At 42.0% G+C, this 24,851-nt stretch overlaps 1 protein-coding gene across 1 annotated transcript; it reads left to right on the top strand.

Moving 5' to 3' along the window:
- Positions 1-10,154: 10,154 nt before the first annotated feature.
- Positions 10,155-11,114, top strand: LOC117368297 (olfactory receptor 5V1-like). The gene has a single exon (XM_033961817.1). It carries the CDS (start codon positions 10,155-10,157, stop codon positions 11,112-11,114), a length of 960 nt encoding a protein of 319 aa, XP_033817708.1.
- Positions 11,115-24,851: the final 13,737 nt, after the last annotated feature.

Here is a 24,851-nt window from a genome sequence, read left to right as displayed (position 1 = left end):
TTTCTCAAGGGACCCTCGGCCACAAGAGGGCACCCGCTCAAACTCAGGGGCGGAAAATTTCATGGCGACACCAGAAAGTATTTCTTCACAGAGAGAGTGGTTGATCATTGGAACAAGCTTCCAGTGCAGGTGATCGAGGCAGACAGCGTGCCAGACTTTAAGAATAAATGGGATCCCTACAAGGGTCAAGATAAGGAAATTGGGTCATTAGGGCATAGACAGGGGGTGGGTAAGCAGAGTGGTCAGACTTGATGGGCTGTAGCCCTTTTCTGCCGTCATCTTCTATGTTTCTATGTTTCTTGAATCCTTTCTACAGTCCATTGCACTGACCACTAAGCTACTCCAGGGACCTGCCTGCTTCTCTATGAGGAATGCCCATTATATCTGCGGCTGTCATAGATCCTGGTATGTACTGTCAGTTTCAGGTTGGGAGGGGGTCAGTGACTACTGGGGGATTAAGCAGAGGTCATGTCTTTATCCCTCCAGTGGTTATCTGATTAGTTCGGGCACCTTTTTGGAATTAGTCATTATGAAAAAGGACTAGCTTAAAACATCCTATTTTCTGCCCTGGATGTTTTACAATGTTCCATTATTGTAGAAAAACTTCGACACCCTAATCCTACCCAAATCAAGCACCTAGCACATCCCTCCTTGAGTTTTAGATAAACTGTAACTGTACTGTGGAGAAAACTGTGTTTAAAACAAATTATGAAAATAGAGATTTAGAGGTTCTTCCCAAAAATTTTAATAAATCCATCTGCCACTTTGTGCCCTCTTTTGGATGTTTTTCTGTTTTGATAATGAGTCCTTATGTCAATGGTCTCCAACATGCAGCCCCCACAGTCCATTTTTGTGGCCATCATATCCAATACTGTGGATAGGAAAAAAAAGGCCTGTGGTAGAGAATGACACAGGGTCAAATTTGTCCCCGTCCCTGTGGGTTCTAAATTTCCCATCCCTGCCTCATTCCTGCAGGCTCTGTCTTCATCTGCACAAGCCTCGAAGTGTTTGAAACTTGTGTGGTTAAAGCAGAGCTTGCAGGAATGGGACAGGAACAGAACTTTTGCGGGTGTGACGGGAATATTGAGATCTCGCAGGGACGGGGACAAATTTGTCCCCGTATCATTCTCTACCGTGAAGCTCCGCTGGGTCACAAGTGCCTACGTGGACACATTGCCATCCATGTGCATGCAGGCAAATATCAGGAGAGTTGCCTCTTCCTTTGCATGCGTGCACATGCGAGTCAATGTGACCACGAAGACACACATGACCAAATGGAGCTTCAGGGGGCCTTTTTTTACCCTCAGATTTGGCAAAACCTCCTGATGGTGCACCTCTGCTCTAGCTCAGCACCAAAAATCTAAGCAAAGTGGAATTACAGGTTTACTTTTTGCTGGCGAACATACACCTCCCATTTTTATATTGTTTTTTTAGGTTTGAAAATGTTTATTTATTTATAATTTATATTCTGCATATCCTACAATTCTATGCAGATTACAAATTATTCAGGTACTCAAGCATTTTTCCCTATTTGTCCCAGTGGGCTCCCACTCTATCTAACCTATCTGGGGCAATGGGGATCAAGTGACTTGCTCACAAGGAGCAGTGTGGGATTAGAACCCACAACCTCAGGGTGCCGAGGCTGTAGCTCTAACCACTGCACCACACACTCAGAGAAAAGGTCATGGTACTTTGCATCAATGTGGGCTGACAGGCAGCAATGAAATGTCGTGTCTGTGTTGTGGCACCCTCATCGCTTGCACTTACTTGCATGATGTTGCACTACTGAATGGCAGCATCTGTGTAGAACCAAAATTAGTATTTAAAATTACATTTGCAAGCCTAAAATTCTGTGGTGGTCCCTGGAGCTCTCTTGTGTCCACTTTGTGACCCTTTACATGGAAAAGGTTGGAGATCACTGCTCTATGTGTATTTGAGTGCATAATGGTTATTAGGGTAACATAGAAACATAGAAATAGACGGCAGATAAGGGCCACGGCCCATCCAGTCTGCCCACCTCAATGACCCTCCCCTACCTTTCTCTGTGAAGAGAACCCACATGACGATCCCATTTTGTCTTAAAATCGGGCACGCTGCTGGCCTCAATCACCTGAAGTGGAAGGCCATTCCAGCGATCCACCACTCTCTCGGTGAAAAAGTACTTTCTGGTGTCACCGTGCAGCTTACCTCCCCTGAGTTTCCATGGATGCCCTCTTGTAGCCGTGGGACCTTTGAAAAAGAAGATATCTTCTTCCACCTCGATACGGCCCGTGAGATATTTGAACGTCTCGATCATGTCTCCCCTCTCTCTGCGTTCCTCGAGAGAGTATAGCCGCAACTTATCCAGCCGTTCCTCGTACGGGAGGTCCTTGAGTCCTGAGACCATCCGGGTGGCCATTCGCTGGACCGACTCCAGTCTCAGCACATCTTTGCGGTAATGAGGCCTCCAGAATTGTACACAGTATTCCAGATGGGGTCTCACCATGGATCTATACAATGGCATAATGACTTCAGGCTTATGATTGACGAAACCCCTACGTATACACCCTATGATTTGTCTAGCCTTAGATGAAGCCTGTTCCACTTGATTGGCAGTCTTTATATCTTCACTGATGATCACCCCTAAGTCCCGTTCTGCTACAGTCCTTGCTAGGATCTCGCCATTAAGGGTGTAAGTTTTGCATGGATTTTGGCTGCCAAGGTGCATGACTTTGCATTTTTTGGCATTGAAACCTAGTTGCCAGATCCTAGACCAGCACTCCAATAGGAGTAGGTCGTGCTTCATATTGTCGGACATTGAGTTTTTGACCGTTGCACTCCTTTCTACTACATTGCATAGTTTGGCGTCATCTGCGAATAACGTTATTTTACCTCGAAACCCTTCTGCCAAGTCTCTTATAAAGATATTGAACAGGATCGGGCCCAAGACCGAGCCCTGCGGCACTCCACTGATCACCTCCGTCATTTCAGAGGGGGTGCCATTCACCACCACCCGCTGACGCCTGCCTCCAAGCCAGTTCTATAATTCAGAAAACTGAAAACATGATGGAATATTTGTGTCTTTTAAGGGAAGGAACAGCAGGGTTTTTGTGTTAGAAGACAGAAATGGATATCAGGGTGTACATATTTGTGCTGGATGGAGTATTGTGCTAAATGTCTTTTTACTCTAGGAAAGAGTTCAAGTTTTTGTACGATTGTCGGTGGGAAAGTGTGACAGAGGATTGTGCAGAGGAGTATTGTGGCTTATGTCTCTGGAGTGCCCTTAATGAGCCTTTAGCTTCCACAGGTAACAAGCAAAGGAAATGTATTTAGTCTGTTTCTGTGAACCAGGATAGACAGGGATTTACAACAGCAAAAAACACAAACAAAAAAAGCTCCAAAAAGGGACTGCTTAGAGACCTGATTCCAGTCCCTCAGAGGATTAGTGACGCAACACATCCAGATGCTTCTGATAAGTTCCTTCATTGGAGAGACCCTGAGGAAGACACTTAACAGAGAGCTTGGGTTGAGGAATTTGGAGCTGACTGTGCACTCCAGGACCCCAATGTTTCTGCCGTTCTTGCCAACAAAGATGAAAAAGTAGACATCCATCCTCTCTCTGCTCTTTAAGAGTAAGTGCATCTCTCTTAGGCGATTATTCCCAATGTGCAAGGATGCTTTTATCTAGAGAAATGAGCCCTTTTTGTCTATAAAGTTTACATCTTTGAATATCCAATAGAATAATAAAGGTATCATTGCAACTCATGTATTTGGTTGGTTTTCTTGAGGTTCAAACTGTGTGTGAATGTTACATTCATGCTTGCAAATGCTAAGCATATGCTCAGCAGTATTCTGTAATATGAGTCTCCGAGTCACACCAGACTAGACTCAGTAAATGGTACTCAAAAATCAGTGCCAAAAAATCCACAACAGTGGGCTCTTCTATAAACAGCGCTCTGAGTTGCATGCTTAGAGCCAAGAATTATAGAATAACACTAGGGTTGAGGATCTACATCAACTGAAACCTGATGTATATCCTGGCATGGAATCTCTGCTATTTGCACAGCTTTAGTGAATGCCCCTGATCCTCTGATGCCCCTCCACTTTCAGTTGCATGCCATAAAATTTGTGAACGCATCCCACAAAAATCCAAAATGTTGCTAACTAATGCCAATAAATTGCAACTTTTCTGTTTAAATTCATCAAAATATTTTTCTAAAAACACCAAATGGGGTTCTGGCATGTACTCAAATTCATATTGAAGTTTGGTATTTTAAAGGGGGATTGAGGTTTGACATTCCACCTTTCTGTGGTTACAATCAAAGCCATTTACAGATTAGATACAGGGGCTTGGAGTTCATATACAGGCAATAGAGGGTTAAGTGATTTGTCTGAAGTCACAACAAGCTGCAGTAAGAATCAAACCTGGCTCCCTTGGTTCTCAGGCCGCTGCGATGCCAGATCCTTTTATTTATTTATTTATTTTTATAAATCTTTATTCATTTTTTAAACGCACAATACGTATAACACAAATACAATCATTTTATACGTTAACATTACTTATTATATCATCAAATTATAGCTTTCATCAAATATCCCCCTCCCTTATATCCAACAATTAATCATAAGCAGAACAAATCATAAAATATTTCCCCCCCACCCAGATCCTTTTAAAAAAAATACCATCGCCAACGAGCACCTCCTGGCATGGGAGTCTCAATTCCAAACTCTACATTCTGTATAAAATGCAGCTTCATGGCACCTATGGGGTTCAGAATCAAAATAAATGGGCGTCCCAGAAATGTCCAAGCAGCGGCTTTGATTTCCAGGAGAGCCATGGATGTCCAAGTCAAGAAACCGTAAAGACGGCTAGAACGCCGCCAGACCCATAAAACATCCAACAAAAGATGCTCAAAATGTGGGCGTTCCATAGGCGTGTTTATGGACAGGACGTGTAAGTGCGATAACGGAAACCACAGCATTTTGTCTTGGGCATGCCGAAACATGCCTACAGTTAGACCTCTTTAAAAGTGCATAAGGTGATACCCAAATGGTCTTATGACCCACCAGCAATCTTGTTCTGTTCGAGAGCTAAAGCTGAGCGAGTGTCGGAATAACTGGGAGCTACATTGCCATCCTTTGTGTCTTTGTCCCCCATCGTTACCTGTAAGTGACCTGTTCTGCTTCTTTCACTCACCCATTTCAAGTTTTATTTTGTTTGATTAATCGCATATTTAGTTTTACTAAGCAAGGTACAAAATTGATAAAAATATAAACATATATTTAGACGTACAATTTAAAATTTAGAATAATGGGTTAGACAAATAGACTTACAGACCGAATAATACACAAGGTAAGGGAATAGAACTACAATTCAGTGTTTTAAAGAACAGAGGAGAACCATATATGGAGAAAACAATAGGGAGGGAAGAGTGTTAAACATAATTTAAAGATTAAAAGCATCTTTAAAAAGAAAACTTTTTAAATTACTTTTAAAATGACTCAAGTCGTTTTCCTCTCTTAAATGCTGAGGCATGGCATTCCAAAGCTGAGGTGCCATCACCCCACACCTCACGGACCCCTGCCAGTTCCCCTTCCCCATCCCTCTTTCCTGATACCTGCCTCTCCACCTTCCTTCCATTTCATCTTACTCACTCACCTTGCTCTCTGAAGCTGTATTGTCTCTGTCAGTCTATCTTGTGGGCCAGGAGGTGCAGAGTGAGTTCTGATTCTCTCACCTGTGTTTGTCTGAGGGAGTGGGCTAACTGACTGAGGACTGTTGGGTCTAGCTGTAGCTGGGATAGCGAGTGCCTGGGGGGTGTTTGTCTAGGAAGGGGAGCACAGCCTTTGGTAGGTGGTGGTAGGGTAGTGGTCTGCACCTCTGGTTGCGTGTCATGGCTGATGTTCTGCTACAAGAGGAAAAGAGAGATCAGGAAGGGTCCCGCAGGAGAGTCTTCAGGGCTCGGTCCTGCTTCCTAGACCTTACAGACCAGCAATATATTGACAGGGCAGCAATACAGGATCTAGGTCAGCGGATGACAGCCCACATGCAGGAATAGCTCCATACCTGTCCACCTCAAGATAACTGCTTCCCTCACCTTCCTATGCACTGGGAGCTTCTAAGTCTGTCCTAGCAACGAACACGTATCTCACCCAGTCTACTATCTGTAAGTGCCTCACCCAGTTCCTAGAACCCTTCCTCACCCACACCCATGAATACATCACCCTCCCTAGGCCCTATAGAGCACCATGGGCGAATTCTACAGCATAACACATTTCCCCTCAATCATAGGTAATAGACTACACACACATTGCACTCAGATCCCCCCCTGGGAAGACGAGGCCAGCTACAGAAACAAGAAAGCGTTCCATTAAATGAATATGCAAGTTGTGTGCAACGCTCAGGGGGAGATAGTGGATGTGTGTGTCAGATACCCAGTTCAACCTGCGATGCCTACATCTTCCAGCATTTTGGAATCTACAGGAGAGTGACCCAAGGGGAGTTCAATGGTGGTTGGCTGCTAGGTAAGCACCACAGGGACACACCAACCCTATACCCCCTAATCTCACTATCATCCCCCCAACACTCTCTCCCTGCCAGCTCCCATCAATCTCTCACTTTAGCAGGTGAACAGGATCTCACTGCCACTCCTCATCTCTCCCTCTCTCCCATAGGTGACAAAGGGTATCCACAGCGAGCCTGGCTATTGATCCCTATTGTGCACCCACAAAATGCCGCAAATGAGGAATACAATAGGCAACACAAAAGTACCAGAGCCATCATTGAGCTCACCTTTGGATAGCTCAAGAACTGCTTCAGATGTCTTGACTGTTCGGGAAAGCAGCTGCTTCACTGACCTGAGAAGGTGGCTCAGATATTCATGACCACCTGCATGCTCCATAACATTGCCCTACGATAAAGGCAGCCCCTCCCAGACCCCCCACACCAACACCATCAACAGCCACTGGATGCAGAGGATGAGGAGAACCCCCATGTCACAGAGCTGAGCAGGGTGCATTCCAGGAGGGGGTCCTTGCCAGGCAACGCTTACTAGACCCCAACTTCCAGTAAAGGTCAGTGAAACGAACAGCTTTATTTGTGCATACCACCTGTTGTAAACCACCACCAAATCTGCCACACCATCACACCCCATCCCATGCATCCCTCCCTACACCCACACATATCCCACATACACACTCACACTCCTACCCACCCCCACACACACTCTCCCCACACACACACACACCTCCCCACAAGTAAGAGCTGCATCTAGAGCTCCTTGCCTACCTCTCCCTCCTCTTGCCTTGGCCCTCCCAGACCCCCCTCTTGACTGTGCTGAAGCAAAAAAGGCAGCTTCTGCAGCCTCAGAAACACTGCCAGAGTCCCCATTCCCAGTATCACTGGTGTCATTGTCTTCAGGTACATGCCTGTGAAATTGCGGCCATATCATAGGTATGGTAGGTGGATGGCGTGGTACAGGGCCCAGGATTGAGGCATGGTGCTTTTTGGCAGTCGCTTTGCCTCTCTGCACTGGACTAGTGCTGGAGCTGGAGGGTGTTGTAGGTTGCTGAGCAGGGAGCTGGGTAGTTCTCTGAGTCCTAATGAGGTTACACAGGTTGCTCCATAGGCCTTGGAACTGGGTGCTGATAGCTGTGTTGCTTTGCAAAAGCAGCCACGGGATCTCCATCCACTGCCTCTGGGCTTCCAAGCCCTGCCTGAGGAGCTACATTTTCTGACGGTGATAATCATTGAGGGAAATGTGTCTCAGAAGCCTTTGAGCTAGGTGGATAAGGTGTCTGCACTGTCGATGGGGGTCCCCTCCTCTGGGCAGGCTGGACTCCCTCACTGCCCTCATCCAACTCAGCACCCACTTCAGAAAACTCAGCAGGAAGGGGGAACAATAGGCTTCAAAGCAGTATCATTCTCCCCCTCCCCCACCACAGCTGCAGCCTTCTTAGCTTGTGCTGCTTCCACATCCTGCTGGCTCTCCTCTGTATCCCACTGGACCTCGATGGCTGTCAGAGCTACATCCCCTGCTGCTCCATCACCTTGTAGTAGCAGCACCTGGAGACCAATGGGTCCTGTCTCTTTCTCTGAGCCAATAGGGAAAAGGAGCATATGTGGGTCATGGCCATCTCTTTAATCTTCAACTCATATTGGAATTCTAAAAATTAATCATAAACATCCAAAAACAAAAATCAAAAAAGAAAAAAACATTATATATGTAAAAAATAACTATATATAAAGTGTATGCATGTGCTCAGTCATATAATACCTATCGCACACTGGCAGCGAAGTGTATATATAGATGTTAATTAAAACATCACAGCACCCTCCTGACTACCAATGATTGACTGCTAGAATTTGTCGACCACAAACAATATAATTTCAAACAAATCAATGAAATCAATAATAAAGCTGCGGCATTTATCTTTGTGGTAATTAGTTGATATGCTTCCAGGCTAATGAATCAACGCTGCCGGGATACTCCAATTGTTGAATAAAGTGTCCACAACAAAATCTAACCCAAAATGTGTATAAGTGAAAAATCGGCGTGCACGAAGAAGCTAACAGCCACGTTTTCTTTTTCAATCCAGTCAGAGTCTTGAAGATATTACCAAGTCTTCCTCCTGATGAAGCGTCAGCTGTGAAACATGATCGGTGTTGATTTGTTTGAAATTATATTGTTTGTGGTCGACAAATTCTAGCAGTCAATCATTGGTAGTCAGGAGGGTGCTGTGATGTTTTAATTAACATCTATATATACACTTCACTGCCGGTGTGGGATAGGTATTATATGACTGAGCACATTCATATACTTTATATGTAGTTATTTTTTACATATACAGTATAATTTTTTCTTCTTCTTTTTTGATTTTTGTTTTTGGATGTTTATGATTAATTTTTAGAATTCCAATATAAGTTGAAAGTTAAACTGAAATAGCAGAGTCTCTGTTGGTATTAAATGTTTTGTTTTGTTTTTTCTTAAATAAGTTTTTCATTGTTTCATGAGCTGTTTCACATTGAGTGTTATTATGAAGCAGTGAGAAAAAGCATTTCCCTAGTAAAGGCAGTAGAGCAAAACTAGTGTCTGGGTGCATGAGGTTCATTACTCACATTGTTTGTCAATATAATAATGATTTATTTAGTTATCGGTTGGGTTTTTTGTGATATTTTATGAACAACCCACATAAACTGATGTATGACTCCACCTGCATTCCACCCAGTCTATGCCCCTGTACATACTATATCTGAGCTGGGCAGGGCAGGATTAATTCATCGAGGGCCCCTAGGCACACAAGTACACTGGGACCCCTGCCCCGCCCCACCCCACCATGCGCCCAGGCGGAAAAAGGAAGCTGCGTCAGAGGGAAGCTTTGGGCAAGCAGCACCGCTCGCAAAATTACAGTTCCCATTGCCTTTCTTACCCACGTTGCTTGCTTGTCTTACTTTCCGTCGATGGGGGGGGGGGGCCCATTGCCGGTCGGGGTTGGGCCCATGTTACCGATCAGGGGGCCTGCATTGCCAATCGATGCAGTAGGGGCCCATTGTCATTTGGAAAAAACAATGTTGATGCCCTCCTTCATTGGGCCCCCCTGACCATTTCGGGCCCTAGGCACGTGCCTACTGGGCCTATTGGATAATCCTGCCCTTTATCTGGGTCATGTAAAAGGCATGCCTTCTTGTCAGTGCACATAATTGTACATGTCTATGCCATCGAATAATTCCTAAAAAGGCCTTTTATGCATGTGAAACTTATTTTTTTTTTAGGATTTCCAATATGTTTATTAATCTATCAGTAAGGCATGGTGGGGTGACCAATAGAAACTTTTGATTCACTGTTGCAGCCAATCCGGAATCTGGAAAGGTACATTTAGGGCTCCTTTTACAAAGCCGCGCTAGCGGTTTTAACGCACGCACTGGATTAGTGCGCACAATAGCGTGCGCTAGCCGGAAATCTACCGCCTGCTCCAAAGGAGGCAGTAGCGGCTAACGCATGCGGCAATTTAGCACGTGCTATTCTGCGCGTTAAGGCCCTAGCGTGGCTTTGTAAAAGGAGCCCTTAGTTTATTATACTTTTCATACCACCTCTCAACTTAATACCTAAGTGGTTCTTAATATAAATAATAGCCTATGATCTTGTACTTTCAGAGATCAAGAAAAGTAAAAAAATATGGAAGGAAGAAGGAATGGAACTATTATATTGGAATTCATCCTGCTGGGAGATCAATATCTTCTAAAGCATTCAATACTCTTCTTTGCCCTGCTGTTGATCATCTACAACCTGAGCCTTATAGGAAACTCTCTCATTCTTTTTATCATCAAACTGGACTCCCGTCTCCATACTCCAATGTACTTCTTTCTCTTTAACTTGTCCCTCCTGGAAATCCTCTATATTTCAACCACTGTACCCATCATCCTAGCCATCTCTCTGGGCCACGAAAAAAGAATTTCTGTCCAAGGCTGCTTGGAACAAATTTTCTTTATTCATTTCTTGGGATGCTCAGAGTGCTTTCTGTTGGCCATAATGGCATATGATAGGTATGTGGCCATCTGTAGGCCCCTACATTATGGCTTGGTAATGAAGAGGAGCATCTGCTTTCTGCTGGCTGCTGGTTGCTGGACCTCCGGTTTTATGGATGCCTTAGTGCTAACTGTGTTGACATCTAAATTGACCTTCTGTGGCCCAAATAAAGTGGCCAATTTCTTTTGTGATATACCACCACTTCTGAAAATGGCATGCACAGACACTCGCACCACTGAGGCCATGGTTAATGTGGCGGGTATTATGGTAGTCTTGTTCCCATTTTTTTTTATAGTAATGTCTTATATTTGGGTCATCACAAACATACTAAAGATCCGTTCTGCTCAAGGCCGGCAGAAGGCTTTCTCCACCTGTGCGGCACACCTTACTGTGGTCAGTTTGTTTTATGGAACAATTATTTCCATATACTTCAGACCTGGCTCTGGTTATGCCTCCAGTAAAGATAGGCTAGTCTCTTTAGTGTACACAGTCCTCACACCAATGCTGAATCCTCTTATCTATAGCCTGAGAAACAAAGATGTCAAAGGAGCCCTGAAAAAAGTATTTGGCCAGAAATGTGTATCTTTAAGTACCAAGACGGTAACATAACTTACTATGTCCTGATTGCTGATATAAAATTGTGATTACATGACAGTTGAGATGTAAGCATCCTCTCCCAGCCCTTTAAATTGAACTTACTGGCAGCATACTACGCCATGGGTGCATGGCAGAGGAGCATGCCCAAGGGTCAGATTGTGTTCCTTAGGCTTATTCCTTTGGGTAAGCTCCATAATTTTAGAATGGAAATGACAATGAAAAATCTGGATGTTTGCCAGGTTTTGAAGATTTTAAAAGGGGGATGGCTGTTTTTATTTCTTTTTCTGTTGTAATTTTTTATAATAGAGGAGGATACATTGATAATAAGTTTTATGGGGTAATAAGCCATGCTACAATGCTGGTCAGTATTTTTTCCAGCCTTCTTTTGTGCAACACTTGAAGCCACAGCTGCCCCAACATTGACTGGTGTTTGAGATTTGCATTATATACGAGGATTCTTCAAAAGGTTTCCGCACTTTCACTTTCATATTTTCACGGGAAATGGTTGGGGCGGGAGAAGTGGTAAGAAGGTAGGTCGTTGAATGTCATGTGACCAGTCAGGGAAGCCAGCTCACCTTGCAGGTGGAGATGTAATTTGCTTTTGAGATATTTATTAAATAGTGTTTAAAAAAAATAAAATAAAAGTGCGGAAACGTTTTGAAGTTCCCTCGTATTTGCATTGTTAAACTGTAGAGCTTTCGTGTGTTATTGGTATTCGATTTTATTACTGAATTTAATATGCATCTTTCGTATCTGACCGAAATCTGATTACAAACAGGTGAGGAGGTGTTTCTTTTCAGTCTTATGGGGTCATTTCTTCAATACACCTGGGCAAAAGGATGAAGGTATGGCTATCTGATATTCAGGGCCACACTCTTTATGGGAAATTCCATCTGTGGCTCATCTATATGAAGAGGTCTTTCTGATTAAAACTGACACTGCTATATCCCTCTATCCTGGAACTCCCCAACCCCTACCTCCTCCAGATCCTCCCAAACTCTTAAACTATCCTTCCCTTCCACAAAAGGTATTTCTCATACAGGCAAACTTGGGTCATCCCTCCCCTTTAGAATCACTGAGATCTGGAATAATCTTACCTCCATGCTCCGAACCTCAAGCTCCCTCCAACTTTTCCGTAAATATCTAAAAACCTGGCTATTCTCAAAACTGTAACATTTCCCCCCTCTTAGGCCTCTCCCACCATCCCCACCCTTTTACACCTAACTCTTAAACTCTCCACTGGAGTTCCTCTCTCATCCTATTTCCTGTAAACCGTGCCGAGCTCTGCATCTATGGAGATGGTGCGGTATATAAAGCCAAGGTTTAGTTTAGTTTAGTTTAGTTTATATGTAGCATTATTCTGTTGTCTCTTGGAGTTGAACACAGTGATCTGGATCAAAATTTAGCAGACAATAGTGGAATTGAATGGGTATTATATCGCAAACATCATTATTGGGGGGGATTTTAATACATACATGAATGTAAATGGGGTATCTGAACTGTTACGTTTTTTATGCCTCTGACTGATGACATGGGCCCGACTTAATGAATAATCAGCCTCACACATGAAATGAACACATTTTAGATTTGATTTTCTTTGAGTGGAAGGAAAATTATAAAATATCTATGCCCACTTTCAAAAAAAGGGAGACTTTTTGCTTACCCAGCTGAGACACTGAGCCTAAAAAATCATCATTTGTAGGTTCACTGTGTGTGTCCTGTGCTTTTAACATTACTGCCGGTGTGGGAATCCCTCCCGAGCGTGGAGCTGGACGTGGGAGCTCTGCTCCGCCCAGGAAGGACGTCACACTCTGCTAGTTGTTAAATCTGAGACCGGGATTGAGAGAGAGTGAAACTTTCTGCATAAAACCTGAGTCACTGTGCTTGAAAGTATCATTGTAGCTGTGTGGGTAGTTGCTTTATTAAGGGGTCCTTTTACTAAGGCGTGTTAGCCGTTTTAGCACGTGCTACACGCTAACGCATCCATAGACTATAATGGACTCATTAGCATTTAGTGCACGTTAAAACAGCTAGCGCGCCTTATAAAAGGTCCCCTAAGAGCTTTATCCCGTGTTTTGCATTTTATTCTGGTTTTTGACAGGAGGTATGGTACTTTGGTACCAAAGTTTGTCCCTAAGAGATTTGACAGAGTTTTAGTTCCTCTGCCAGGTGCCAGTGAAGTTATTGATTCTTGGGCAATGGTTTTCAAGTGTGCTCTTCTTAATGCAAGATCTGTGCGATCTAAAATTCAGATGTTATTTGATTTAATGATTGATTTTGCTGTCGATATTTTATCGTTTATTAAACTTGATATACCGCTTTAGTTGCACCACAGTTCAAAGCGGTGTACAATGTATTATAGAAATTTGGTTGTCACAGGCTAACACTGTTTTAATTAATAGTTTGTGTCTGCCTGGTTATTGGGGGGGGGGGTGTTCTGCTCTTTTAGAGAGGGTAAGAGTAGTCGTGGGGCTATGGTTGTGTGTAGGCAGACATGTAGGTTTTTGGAAGATTGAAGCTGAAACTGTGCAAGGCACTGAGTGTCTTTGTTTGACTTCTAAGTATCTGAATTTAGTTCTATGTTATTGTGCTCCAGAATTATTATCATGTAGTTTTGACATCTGAGTTTCCCCCCGAATAAAACAGTTCTTCTGGGTGATTTTAATCTGCATGTGGATACGGCAGATGTTTGTGATGGATTTTTAAAAATGTTTTAGCCATGTTAGGTTGGCGTAAGATTGTGAATCAGCCCACCCGTGCCTTAGGATCTAACTTTTGTGGACACAGCTAACAGGAATGTCTTATTTTCTGTTGATAGAATAGATACTTTACCTTGGACAGATCATTTTTTGATACTATTCAGTTGAAGCAGAAAAAAAAAAAAGAGAGGGAGTGCTGGTGATTGATAGACGCTCCCTGTTTGAGATAAAGGATTTAGAAACTATCCACAGAGATAAGAATCTTGAGTTTTCTGGTACAACCTCAGAGAAAGCAATTGAAATGTGGAATGAGGCCTTGGTAACTTCTTTAGATAGTATATAGCTCCAAAGAAATCTGCGATTTTGTTTAGAAATAATTTTACACCTTGGTATGGTGTCAGGTCAAAAGCGCGCCGGGACAAAGGCGGTATGGTGTCAGGTCAAAAGCGCGCCGGGACAAAGGCGCGAGCAGACAATTGAGCGCAGCGCGGAGGTGCGCGCTGAAGAAAATTACTGTTTTTAGGGCTCCGACGGGGGGGCGTGGGGGGGATCCCCCCCACTTTACTTAATACAGATCGCGCCGCGTTGTGGGGGCATTGTGGGGGGTTTGGGGGGTTGTAACCCCCCACATTTTACTGAAAACTTCACTTTTTCCCTGTTTTTAGGGAAAAAGTTAAGTTTACAGCAAAATGTGGGGGGTTACAACCCCCCAAACCCCCCACAACGCCGGCGCGATTTGTATTAAGTAAACTGGGGGTGCTCCCCAACAAAAAACCCCGTCGGAGCCCCTAAAAACAGTAATTTTCTTCGGCACGCGCCTCCGTCTTGCGCTCAGTTGTCGGCGCGCGCCTTTGTCTTCCGCGTTGTTGTCTATGAACCCCTTGGTATAATGACGATTTGAGGATGAGTAAATGAGTAGTTAGGAAGGCAGAGAGTGGCGTAGAACACCCTGTCAACTGAATTTGGATGCTTAGAAAGAGTGTCAGCATTCTTATTGTTGTAAAGTTTTAGAGACAAAAAAAATAATTTTACAATTAGAGAATTGAGGAATCTCCATCTCAGACAAAGGAGTTGTTTAAGACTGTGGCTAAATTAACTTCCCAGGATATCTTAAATAAGAGTGCTGGGAGTCTGTTGCCTGTGCTCGATATGGCTATGGGTTTAGTTGAGAAAATTACATCTCATTTTGAGGGGGTGTTTTATCCATCTGACACACAACTGGTACCCAACATGTGTAATACTTGGTCTGAGTTTGGTGATTTGAATTATGAACAAGCACCTTCCTTATTAAAAAGTGTGAGTAATTCATACTGTCCTCTTGATGTGTGTCATCCTTCATTGGTTTAAAAATCTAAAGGATGTCACTTTGAATGTGATTGTGAGATTGTGAATAAGATCTTTGAAAAAGGGCATATGCCAAGAGCATTAACAAAAGCAGTGGTTACTTCATTATTAGAGTCCAACTTTGGATATGTCAAATGTGAACAATTACGGTCCCATCTCCAATCTACCTTTTTTGGCTAAGATTGTTGAGAAGTGTGTTCATCTTCAGTTAACTGAATTTCTGACTGAAAATCAGATTCTGGATAAGTTCCAATTTGGCTTCAGAAACGGTCATGACATAATTGATCGATGGAATGGTCTTCCAGGTAGTCGAGGCCAGTAACATGCTCAACTTCAAGGGACGATGGGACAGAAAGGTGGGGTCGCTCCAGAGGAATGCTTAAAAGATGGATTCTCGAGGGAGGGAGGGTTCTTGAGTGGGCAGACTTGTTGGGCCATCGGCCCTTTTCTGCTATCATACTCTATGTTTCTATGTCTCTCTATTAGATACAGTTCGTATTGGGTTTGATAGAGGTGATAGTTTTGTTTTAGTGTCTTTAGATGTATCATCTGTATTTGATACAGTTAATCATGATTTTTTATTGCACAAACTGAGCAAAATTGGGATTACTGGTACAGTGTTCAGTTGGTTTCAATCTTTTTTGGATGGTTGTTATTTTTGTGTATCAGATGAGAAAAATTATTCAGAGTATTTGTTATGAAACCTTTTACTAAGGTGTGCTAGCAGTTTTAGCGCGCGTGCTAGACGCTAACGCCTTCACAGAGCTTGTGTTAGTATTTTTCGTTTAGCGCAGGATTTGTGCGCGCTAATCTTCAGCGTGCGCTAAAAACGCTAGCGCACCTTACTAAAAGGAGCCCACATTGTTCTTCAGGGTTCCTCTTTTTTTGCAACATTGTGTAATATCTTTCTTATGCTGCTTTGCACGGTGTTAAAATCTTTGGGAGACTAGATGGGCCATTTGGCCTTTATCTGCCATCATGTTTCTATCTTTATGCTGATGATATTCAGATTGTATTTAAGATTTTGCCAAGTCATGTTGAAACGTTAGATTTCTTGAATTTCTCTTTAGATAAGATCAGTAATTGGCTTTATGATCATCATTTCAAATTACCCCCCCCCCCACCCCACACACACACACACACACACATTTCCTTTTACAAAATCACACAAGAGGCTTTTAGCACTGGCCAGCACACTGAATGCTATGCTGTTCCAATGGTCAGAATTCCTATGAGTGTCAGAGCAGTGCAGAGCATTCGGCATGCTGGCTGGCACTAAAAACCTCTTATGCAGTTTTGTAAAGGGGGGTGAATGTGGAGAAGAAAATCATTTTGCTGTCGAGTCATGTTATTCATGATTCTCCAACACTGGTTACGCTTAACGAAGTGACAATTTGATTTGTAAGAACACTTAAAAAACTTTAGGAGTATATTTAGATACTTCTTTGAAGATTAAAGAGCATGTTTTATATATTGTTTTAAAAAAAAAAATTTTTAATGTATATCGTCAGCATCTATGAGACAAACATGGGGTTTTTTTTATATTCAAATCTATTTTATTAAGCAATGACAACGGCAGGTACAACAGCAGTAGAAAACAAGGTTCACAATTTCAACCAACAACCGCAGAGGACTGGACTCTGATGTCCTCCACGATCAAAAGCAACACCCCCCACCCCACAGAGAGAAACCCCCACCCCTCCACCCCTCCCTCCCCCACCCACCCAGAGAAAACGTACAACTCTCAAATGTGGAAAATCAATGGCAAACAGAGGCACAGAATTAGAGGTGGAGTCTGTTCAGGATACGGCTACGACTCTCAGGGGACAAAATGTTCAAGTATGGAGTCCAAGTGTTAACAAAGTCTCTGCTCCGGCGGCGAGAAGAACTGGCCAAACGGGCCTCCCAGCCCATAAGTTCATGGAGTCGATTCCTCCAATGCCAAAAGGAGGGGGGTTCAGGAGAGAGCCAGCAGCATAAGATACTTTTCTTTGTTGCATAGAAGTTTTTGGACCCCAGTTAGATTACAAAAATTAGATAGTTCTAAGTCTAATAGATGCTGGCACTGTCATCTCAATATAGGGACACTGGATCATCTGCTCTTCTTTTGTCCCTTGATACTTAAATTTTGGTGATCCATTTGGGGTCAAATTACTAGAATACTGGATGTCCCATTGAAATTGACATATGATGCGGTGCTATTTGGCACGGTATTGATGACTAAAAGCCCAATAACTTCCCATAACAACAAACTTCTCTTTATCATGACAGGAGTTGCCATACAACTTATTTTGAAGAACTGGAAAAACTGGGACCGGTTAAATTATAATTTCTGGTGGGAATCCTTATGCCACACTTTTAAACTGGAACGTATGATTGCCATACAACTGGGACATTATAGGAAATTTAAGGATGTTTGGGAACCATTGACAAAATTCTGTAAGGAATGATTATTGATTTTGCCCTTTGGTTATACACGTCCAGAATGGGAAAATATCTTTAATTTAATTTATTGCAATTTTTGTGTGTATAAAAAAGGGGGGGAAGAGACATGTATTTGTTATGAAATATAATTTGATTGAAATTAAGTGCTGTTTAAAGTGTAAAATGTCTGTATAATATGTTGCACTTACTGTTAGCTTTAAAATGAATAAAGATATTAAAAAATAAATAAATACATTTTAAGCTGAGGCTTTTACACCTTTTGAAGTCAGTGTTAACCAATTCTAATTTTTGTTTGGTTATTCAAAGTCTGATTTTTCCATATTTTGACTATTGTAATTCCTTGCTAATGGGTGTTCCAAAGAAATATTTGACATCTTTACCGATTGCTCAGAACTCTGTGGCAAGGTTAATAACTGGAACTTCTAGATTTGAACACATCACTCCTGTTCTTAAAGAACTGTACTGGTTGCCAATTGAGTATCGTATTTGTTATAAATTGTTGCTACTTGTTTTTAAAACACTGGCTGGCAGAAAATCTTCAGTTTTGTTAGACTCCCTTTGTATTTATTGACCAACACGAAATTTATGTTCCTTGCACAGTAATGCCCTGCTGGTCCCGTATGTTTGTGAAATTCACCACGAGAAATATAGAAAATCTATATTCTACATGTGTGGACCACAGTTATGGAACCAATTACCTGAGCAACTGCAAGGACTTGGTGATGGTGACTGTTTCAAGATTCTGTTGAAAGTGTTTTTGATTGGGGAGGTATATCAAGGCTGATTTTCTAGATTTTTTTTAAACGTGTTTTGAAGTTTATTAAGTAATTATTGTTCTAATGTATTTCTTATAAAGTATGTATGTTGATAGAATGGAATATAAATTTTTTAAATAAATAAATAAAACTACTGTGTTGGACAAATCATATGGTATTTTTAAAATGACAATTTTGGGAACTAAAAGGAATGCTGCCTACTCTACATAAACATTGGCTGTTATTGAAAAGAGGAGACTGAGAGGGGACATGATCAAAACATTCAAGATAATGAAGGGAATAGACTTAGTAGAGAAAGAGAGATTGTTCACCCTCTCCAAGGTGGAGAGAACGAGAGGGCACTCGCTAAAGTAAGAAGAGAATAGATTCCGTACAAACATAAGGAAGTTCTTCTTCACCCAGAGAGTGGTACAAATCTGGAACGCTCTTCCAGAGGCTGTTATAGGGGAAGCACCCTACAGGGATTCAAGAAAAGGTTAAATAAGTTCCTGCTGGACCAGAACATACACAGGTAAGGCTAGACTCTAGTAGGGCGCTGGCCTTTAACCTAAGGGCTGCCGTGTGAGCGGACTGCTGGGCACGATGGACCACTAGTCTGACTCAGCAGCAGTAAATCTTATGTTATCAATTGCCGCAATTAGTTTCTGCTTTTCCAAGTGCTTTTATAGATGAGACATTAGATAGGAAGGTGGAATGATGTTTTGCATGAGAGATTAGATACACTGGCCCTCAGAAAATTTATTTGAAAACTAGATATCATCCATGGTATCATATGGACTCATGTTATTGAAATGGCAGGTAACAAGGTCAGAGCATCTGGATAAGAATCAACTGTGTAGAGAACTCTTAACATTACTATAATCAATAGGTGAACAAGCCAAGAAAAAATACTATTCTAAATCCATTAAAAAATGCTAGAAATCCTGCCCCAAAATTATTCTCTGTTGTGAAAGAGTTATTGGGAGGAGTGTTACAGCAGACTGATACACCCTCATCAGATGAGCTTAACTATTCTCTGAGTGAAAAAAATATTTCCTCCTATTGGTTTTAAAAGTATTGCTCTGTAATTTTGAGTGCCCCCCTAGTTTTTCTAAATCTTGATGCAGTAAAAAAAAAAAAAAAAATCAATCCATTTGTACTCCTTCTACACTACTCAGGATTTTGTAGACTTCAATCATATCTCCCCTCAGCTGTCTCTTTTCCAAGCTGAAGAGCCCTAACCTTTTTAATCTTTCCTCATACAAGAGGAGTTTCATCCCCTTTATCTCTTGGTCGCTCTTCTTTGAACTTTTTATAGTGCCGCTATATCTTTTTTGAGATAAGGAGACCAGAACTGAATGCAATACTCAAAGTGAAGATGCACCATTGAGCAATACAGAGGCATTATAACATTCTTAGTCTTGTTAACCATCCTATTTGCCTTCTTGGCTGCTGCTGCACATTGGGTGGAAGGCTTCAGCATATTGTCTGTGATGACACTCGCATCCTTTTCTTGAGTGCTGACCCCCAAGGTGGTCCTTAGCATCCAATAACTATGATTTGGATTATTCTTCCCAATGTGCATCACTTTGCATTTCTCCACATTGAATTTTATCTGCCATTTGGACGCCCAGTCTTCCTACAGTTTTTCACAGCCTGCATGCGTTTAAAAAACTTTGAACAGTTTAGTGTCATCTGCAAATTGAATCACCTTGCTCGTAGTTCCAATTTCTAGATCATTTATAAATAAGTTAAATAGCACCGGTCCCAGCACAGATCCCTGTGGCACACCACTATTTACCCTCCTTCACTGAGAAAAAATGGCCACTCAACCCTACCTTCTGTTTTCTGTCCAATAACCAGTTCTTAATTCACAACTGAGCATTGCCTCTTATTCCATGACTCTTTAATTTTCTCAGGAGCCTCTCATGAGGAAATTTGTCAAAAGCCTTCTGGAAATCTAAATACAGTACAACAACCAGCTCACCTTTATTCACATGTTTATTCACACCTTCAAAGAAGTCAAGCGAATTGGAGAAGCAAGACCTCCCTCGGCTGAACCCATGCTGACTTTGCCTCATTACATCATGTTTATCTACATGTTTCACAATTTTATGTTTTATAATTGTTTCCACTATTTTGCCCAGCACCGATGTTAGGTTTACCGGTCTGTAATTCCCTGAATCTTGCTAGGAACCCTTTTTTAAAAATCAGAGTAACATTGGCCACCCTCCAATCTTCAGGTACTACAGACAATTTTAATGACAGGTTACAGATCACTAACAGCAAATCAGCAATTCTATGTTTTGAGTTTTTTTAGTACCCTGGGATGTATACCATCTGGTCAAGGTGATTTATCACTCTTTAACTTGTCAATTTGACTTTGTACGTCTTCCAAGTTCACCAACATTTCTTTCAATTCCTCTGCCTCATCACCCTTGAAAACCATTTCCGGTTAAGGTAGAATTCTTACATCTTCTGTAAAGACTGAAGCAAAGAATTCATTCAGTCTCTCCACTAAGGCTTTATCCTCCCTGAGTGCACCTTATACTCTTTGATCATCCAAAGGTCTCACGGATTCCTTCACAGGTTTTCTGATGTTGATGTACCTAAAAAAACATTGCTACTATGAGTTTCTGCCTCTTTGGCAAGTTGTTCTTCATATTTATGTTTAGCTTTCTTTATCAATGCTTTGCATTTAACTTGCCAGTGCTTATGTCTCTTCTTATTTTCTTCATTGGGATCCTTTTTCTATTCTTTAAAGGATGTTTTCTTGGCTGAAATAGCCTCTTTCACTTCATCTTTAAACCATGCCAGCTCTCGTTTTTCTTCATTCCACCTTTGTTAATACGTGGAAGACATCTGGTCTGTGCTTCCATGATCCACGCCTGGTTTACACTTCTGACCTTTGCCATAGACCCTTTTAGCTTCTTTTTACCTATTTTCCTCATTTTATTGTAGTCACCCTTGTGGAAATTAAATTCCACTATAGTAGATTTCTTTAGTGACGTCACTTCAGTTATCAGCTCAAATTTGATCATGTTACGATCACTGTTTCCCAGCGGGCCCAACACAGTTACCTCTCATACTATGTCCTGCACTCCACTAAGGACCAAATCTCAAATAGCTCCCCCTCTTGTCTGTTCCTGGCCCAGTTGATCCAAGAAGCAGTTATTTATGATGTCTGGGAATTTTACCTCCCTAGCACTCACTGATACAGCATGTATCCAGTCAATATTGGGGTTGTTGAAATCACCAAATTTTACCAGTCACTTACTCAAAATAACAAACAGAAGTCCATTACCAATTAGAATGTACTGCATGTCATCAAAGTTTGAAGAAAAATCCACTGGGTGGGAGAAAATAGGCATCCGTTTGGCTTCATAGGCTACAAAAAAAACCTCCCAAACCCCTGTTGCTTCTGATCAAACACACTTAAGCTCAAAAAGTTGCTTCAGTTCTAAATCTCTTCATCCCCATGAAATTAAACACAGCATTCTGCAAGCAATTGCATCATAAAACAGCACAGCAGTGATGAAAGAACAGTCTCTGTGGATCTCTACACTGGATTGCGCGGTGTGGATATAGTAGGTACCGCTGGAAGTGTTTGTGAAAGTTCCGTTGGCGCATGGAGGGAAAACAAAGCAAGTTAAGTAACTTTTTGTTTTTTCATCACTGCTGTGCTGTTTCTTTTTTTTATTTTGCAGTGCTAGCTGCCAGAGGTGAGAGGCGGCAGGGCCCAGCTTCAGAGTGGCACATTCCCAGCAGTCGTGGCATGTGTTTTTGAAGTGCCAGCTGCCGGGACTAGAGGGGGTAGTGTCTGCCGATAAGGGTGCATGTGCAGTAGGCTGCGTATGTGCCAAAGATTAATGTCCATGGCAGAGAGCCCGAAGAGCACAGGAGCGCAACCAGCATGAGAAAGGGTAAGAAAGTGAAGAAACAAGCCCGGGAAGGGTCGAAGAGGGGGCACTGGTGGCAGCAATCTGCTGGGGACCTGGTTGAATGGCCAGGTCCCGGCAAGGTATGTGGGGACTGCGGGGCTAGCATCGGGGCCTGGATGGGGCACGCAAGAGCGTGTGCCTGTAAATATGGAGCCGGGAGGAACATGAGGAGGGTTCCAGAGAAGCCACAGTGGGCAGCCAACACATGTTGGGACCCTGGCCAGGGGAAGGCCAGGGTCCAAGGGATTTATTTGGTGGCCCAAATGGCCACAAGCCTCTTGAATCACATGTGCACAGCTAGCGTGCACATGCCGAAGCCTGAATAGGGAAAACAGAGAGAGGGAGCCAGGAGTGAGAGCTAGGTTGTTCTCGAGCACAGATAGCATGAGAGGGAAGCAGGCAGGTAGAAGTCTTAGCCATGCATGGCTGAGGCTGAAATTTTGCAAACCTCCGAGTTGTCAGAGGTAGTTTTTGAGAACAGACAACAGGGAGAGGACAAGTAAGGCTGCTGTGTATGAGTGCTTATGTGCATGAGTGTGTGGATGTTGCTGCAGGGTGAAAGATCTGTGTTAGAATCAGTGGCATATTAATGGGGGTGGAGGTGGTCCACCCCAGGTGCCATCATGGTAGGGGCACCAGCACCCATCCCCCTCTCTGCCCCCTCCCACTTCTTCCCTGACCCCCACAACCTCTTTAACATTCCTGGCTCGAGGAGCAACCCCAAGCTGCAGCTAATGCCAGCGTTGGCTCCTCCTCTGATATCACTTCTGGACCCACGCCTAGGAAGTAGCATCAGAGGAAGAGCCAATGCTGGCGTGAGCTGCAGCTTGGGGTACATTAAAGAGGTACGGGCAAAGGGAAGGGGTGTGAGAAGGCAGAGAAGGAGCGGGTGGAGAAAAGAGTGGGGGAGGGTTTCCACCGCCCTGGGCGCCTCACACTCTCGCAACACCACTGGTTAGAATAATCTGTGTAAGTTTTAAAAGAAGTTCATTGGCAGATGGGACTGGTCTCTGAAAGAAAGTAGATGTTACTGAGTGTATTGGTATGAAAGAGAATTCTTTTGGGTTAAAATGAGATAGAAAAAGGTTAGATTTAAGAAGTTTTAGAAGATTGGTTCGAGAATAAATGAATGTGGTTGAAGGAAACCTACTTAGATCTTATTTTCCTCAGATTTTTCCCTTAAGGACATGAAAAGGATTGGTTAATAGTAGAAGTTGGGATCTCTAGTTTTAAAATATTTTACTGAACCTACGTATTTTGGGCCAGTTTTTCTAAAGAAGTTAGAAATAAGTAATATAGAGTTTTGATAAGAAAAAAGACCAAATAGCCTACCTAGACATATTCTTCTGCCTACCTGCCCCAACACAGCACAGAATCCTACTCACATTAACCATCAAAATCAAACAGATGCTCAGCAAGGGGCACAAATCAGCTGCATTTAACTCTATCGATCATAAACTCCTACTGAATAAACTCAATGAACTAGGTCTGATTGGAACTGTCCTCAGCTGGTTCAAAGAGTTCCTGACAAACAAAGAATACTGTGTATGGAAAGATGGCACCTTCTCCCAAAGCTGGAAAGCAGCCTATGGAGTACCTCAGGGTCTCCACTCTCACTGGTGCTCTTCAACATTTTTAGGAGCACCTTGAGCCAACCTCACCTTCACCGATGGTGAATGTCTATTATCTTATGCAGGCGATATCTTCCTCTTTTTTTTAAATCTTAATTAATTTTTGACTTGAGAACAAAATGCATTAAATTATACATAAAATTAATATCATAAACAGCACTTGATAATGAACATTTTTTCTGTGTACAGTGTGCTTTATCATAAATATATTATTGAAAATATCCACCCTCCCAAAATTTAACCAAAATCAATTGCAACAGAAGAGATAATATATAAATCAGGACTTATCTAAATTCATACATACAGACATTGTGAACCTATAAAAAATTTTGAGTAGACAGGCAATTATAATTAGCCAATTCATAAAATATCAAATACACATTACCCTACTCAAGTCATTATAAATACCATATTAATACCCCAGAGAAATATTTTATGTAACTATAATATCTTTAAGTATTCAGCGAAATCAATTCATACACAATGAGTTAATACAAATACCCCGGTAAATCATTAAAAATACCATACTTTATCTATTATGTGTTGAGAAAATTTCATGAAGTTAATTTATACTCTTTCCAACCATAAAATATATGAAACTACCAACCCTCCCAAATTTTAACCAAAATCAATTGAAATATAAGAGATAATATATAAATCAACATCTATCTCTCATATATACATACATTGTGATCCCAATAATAAAATTTTAAATAGACAGGCAATCATAATCACCCAATTCATACACAAAGAGTTAATATCTATACCCCATTAAAAAATCATAAATCATTAGAAATACCCAACTAATACCCCAAGAATAAACAATTATCTATACTCCCCTGTGATATTACCCCCTAATTAATATATTTTATTTAACTAATTATCTTATCAGTGAATTAATTATGCACATAAATTCATCATATTTAAAATCTAT

This window comes from Geotrypetes seraphini, chromosome 1 (assembly GCF_902459505.1).
Source record: "Geotrypetes seraphini chromosome 1, aGeoSer1.1, whole genome shotgun sequence".
In the NCBI taxonomy this organism is placed as follows: domain Eukaryota; kingdom Metazoa; phylum Chordata; class Amphibia; order Gymnophiona; family Dermophiidae; genus Geotrypetes; species Geotrypetes seraphini.
Note: the sequence above shows the minus strand (reverse complement) of the source record. Positions and strands in the feature narration are given on the sequence as shown.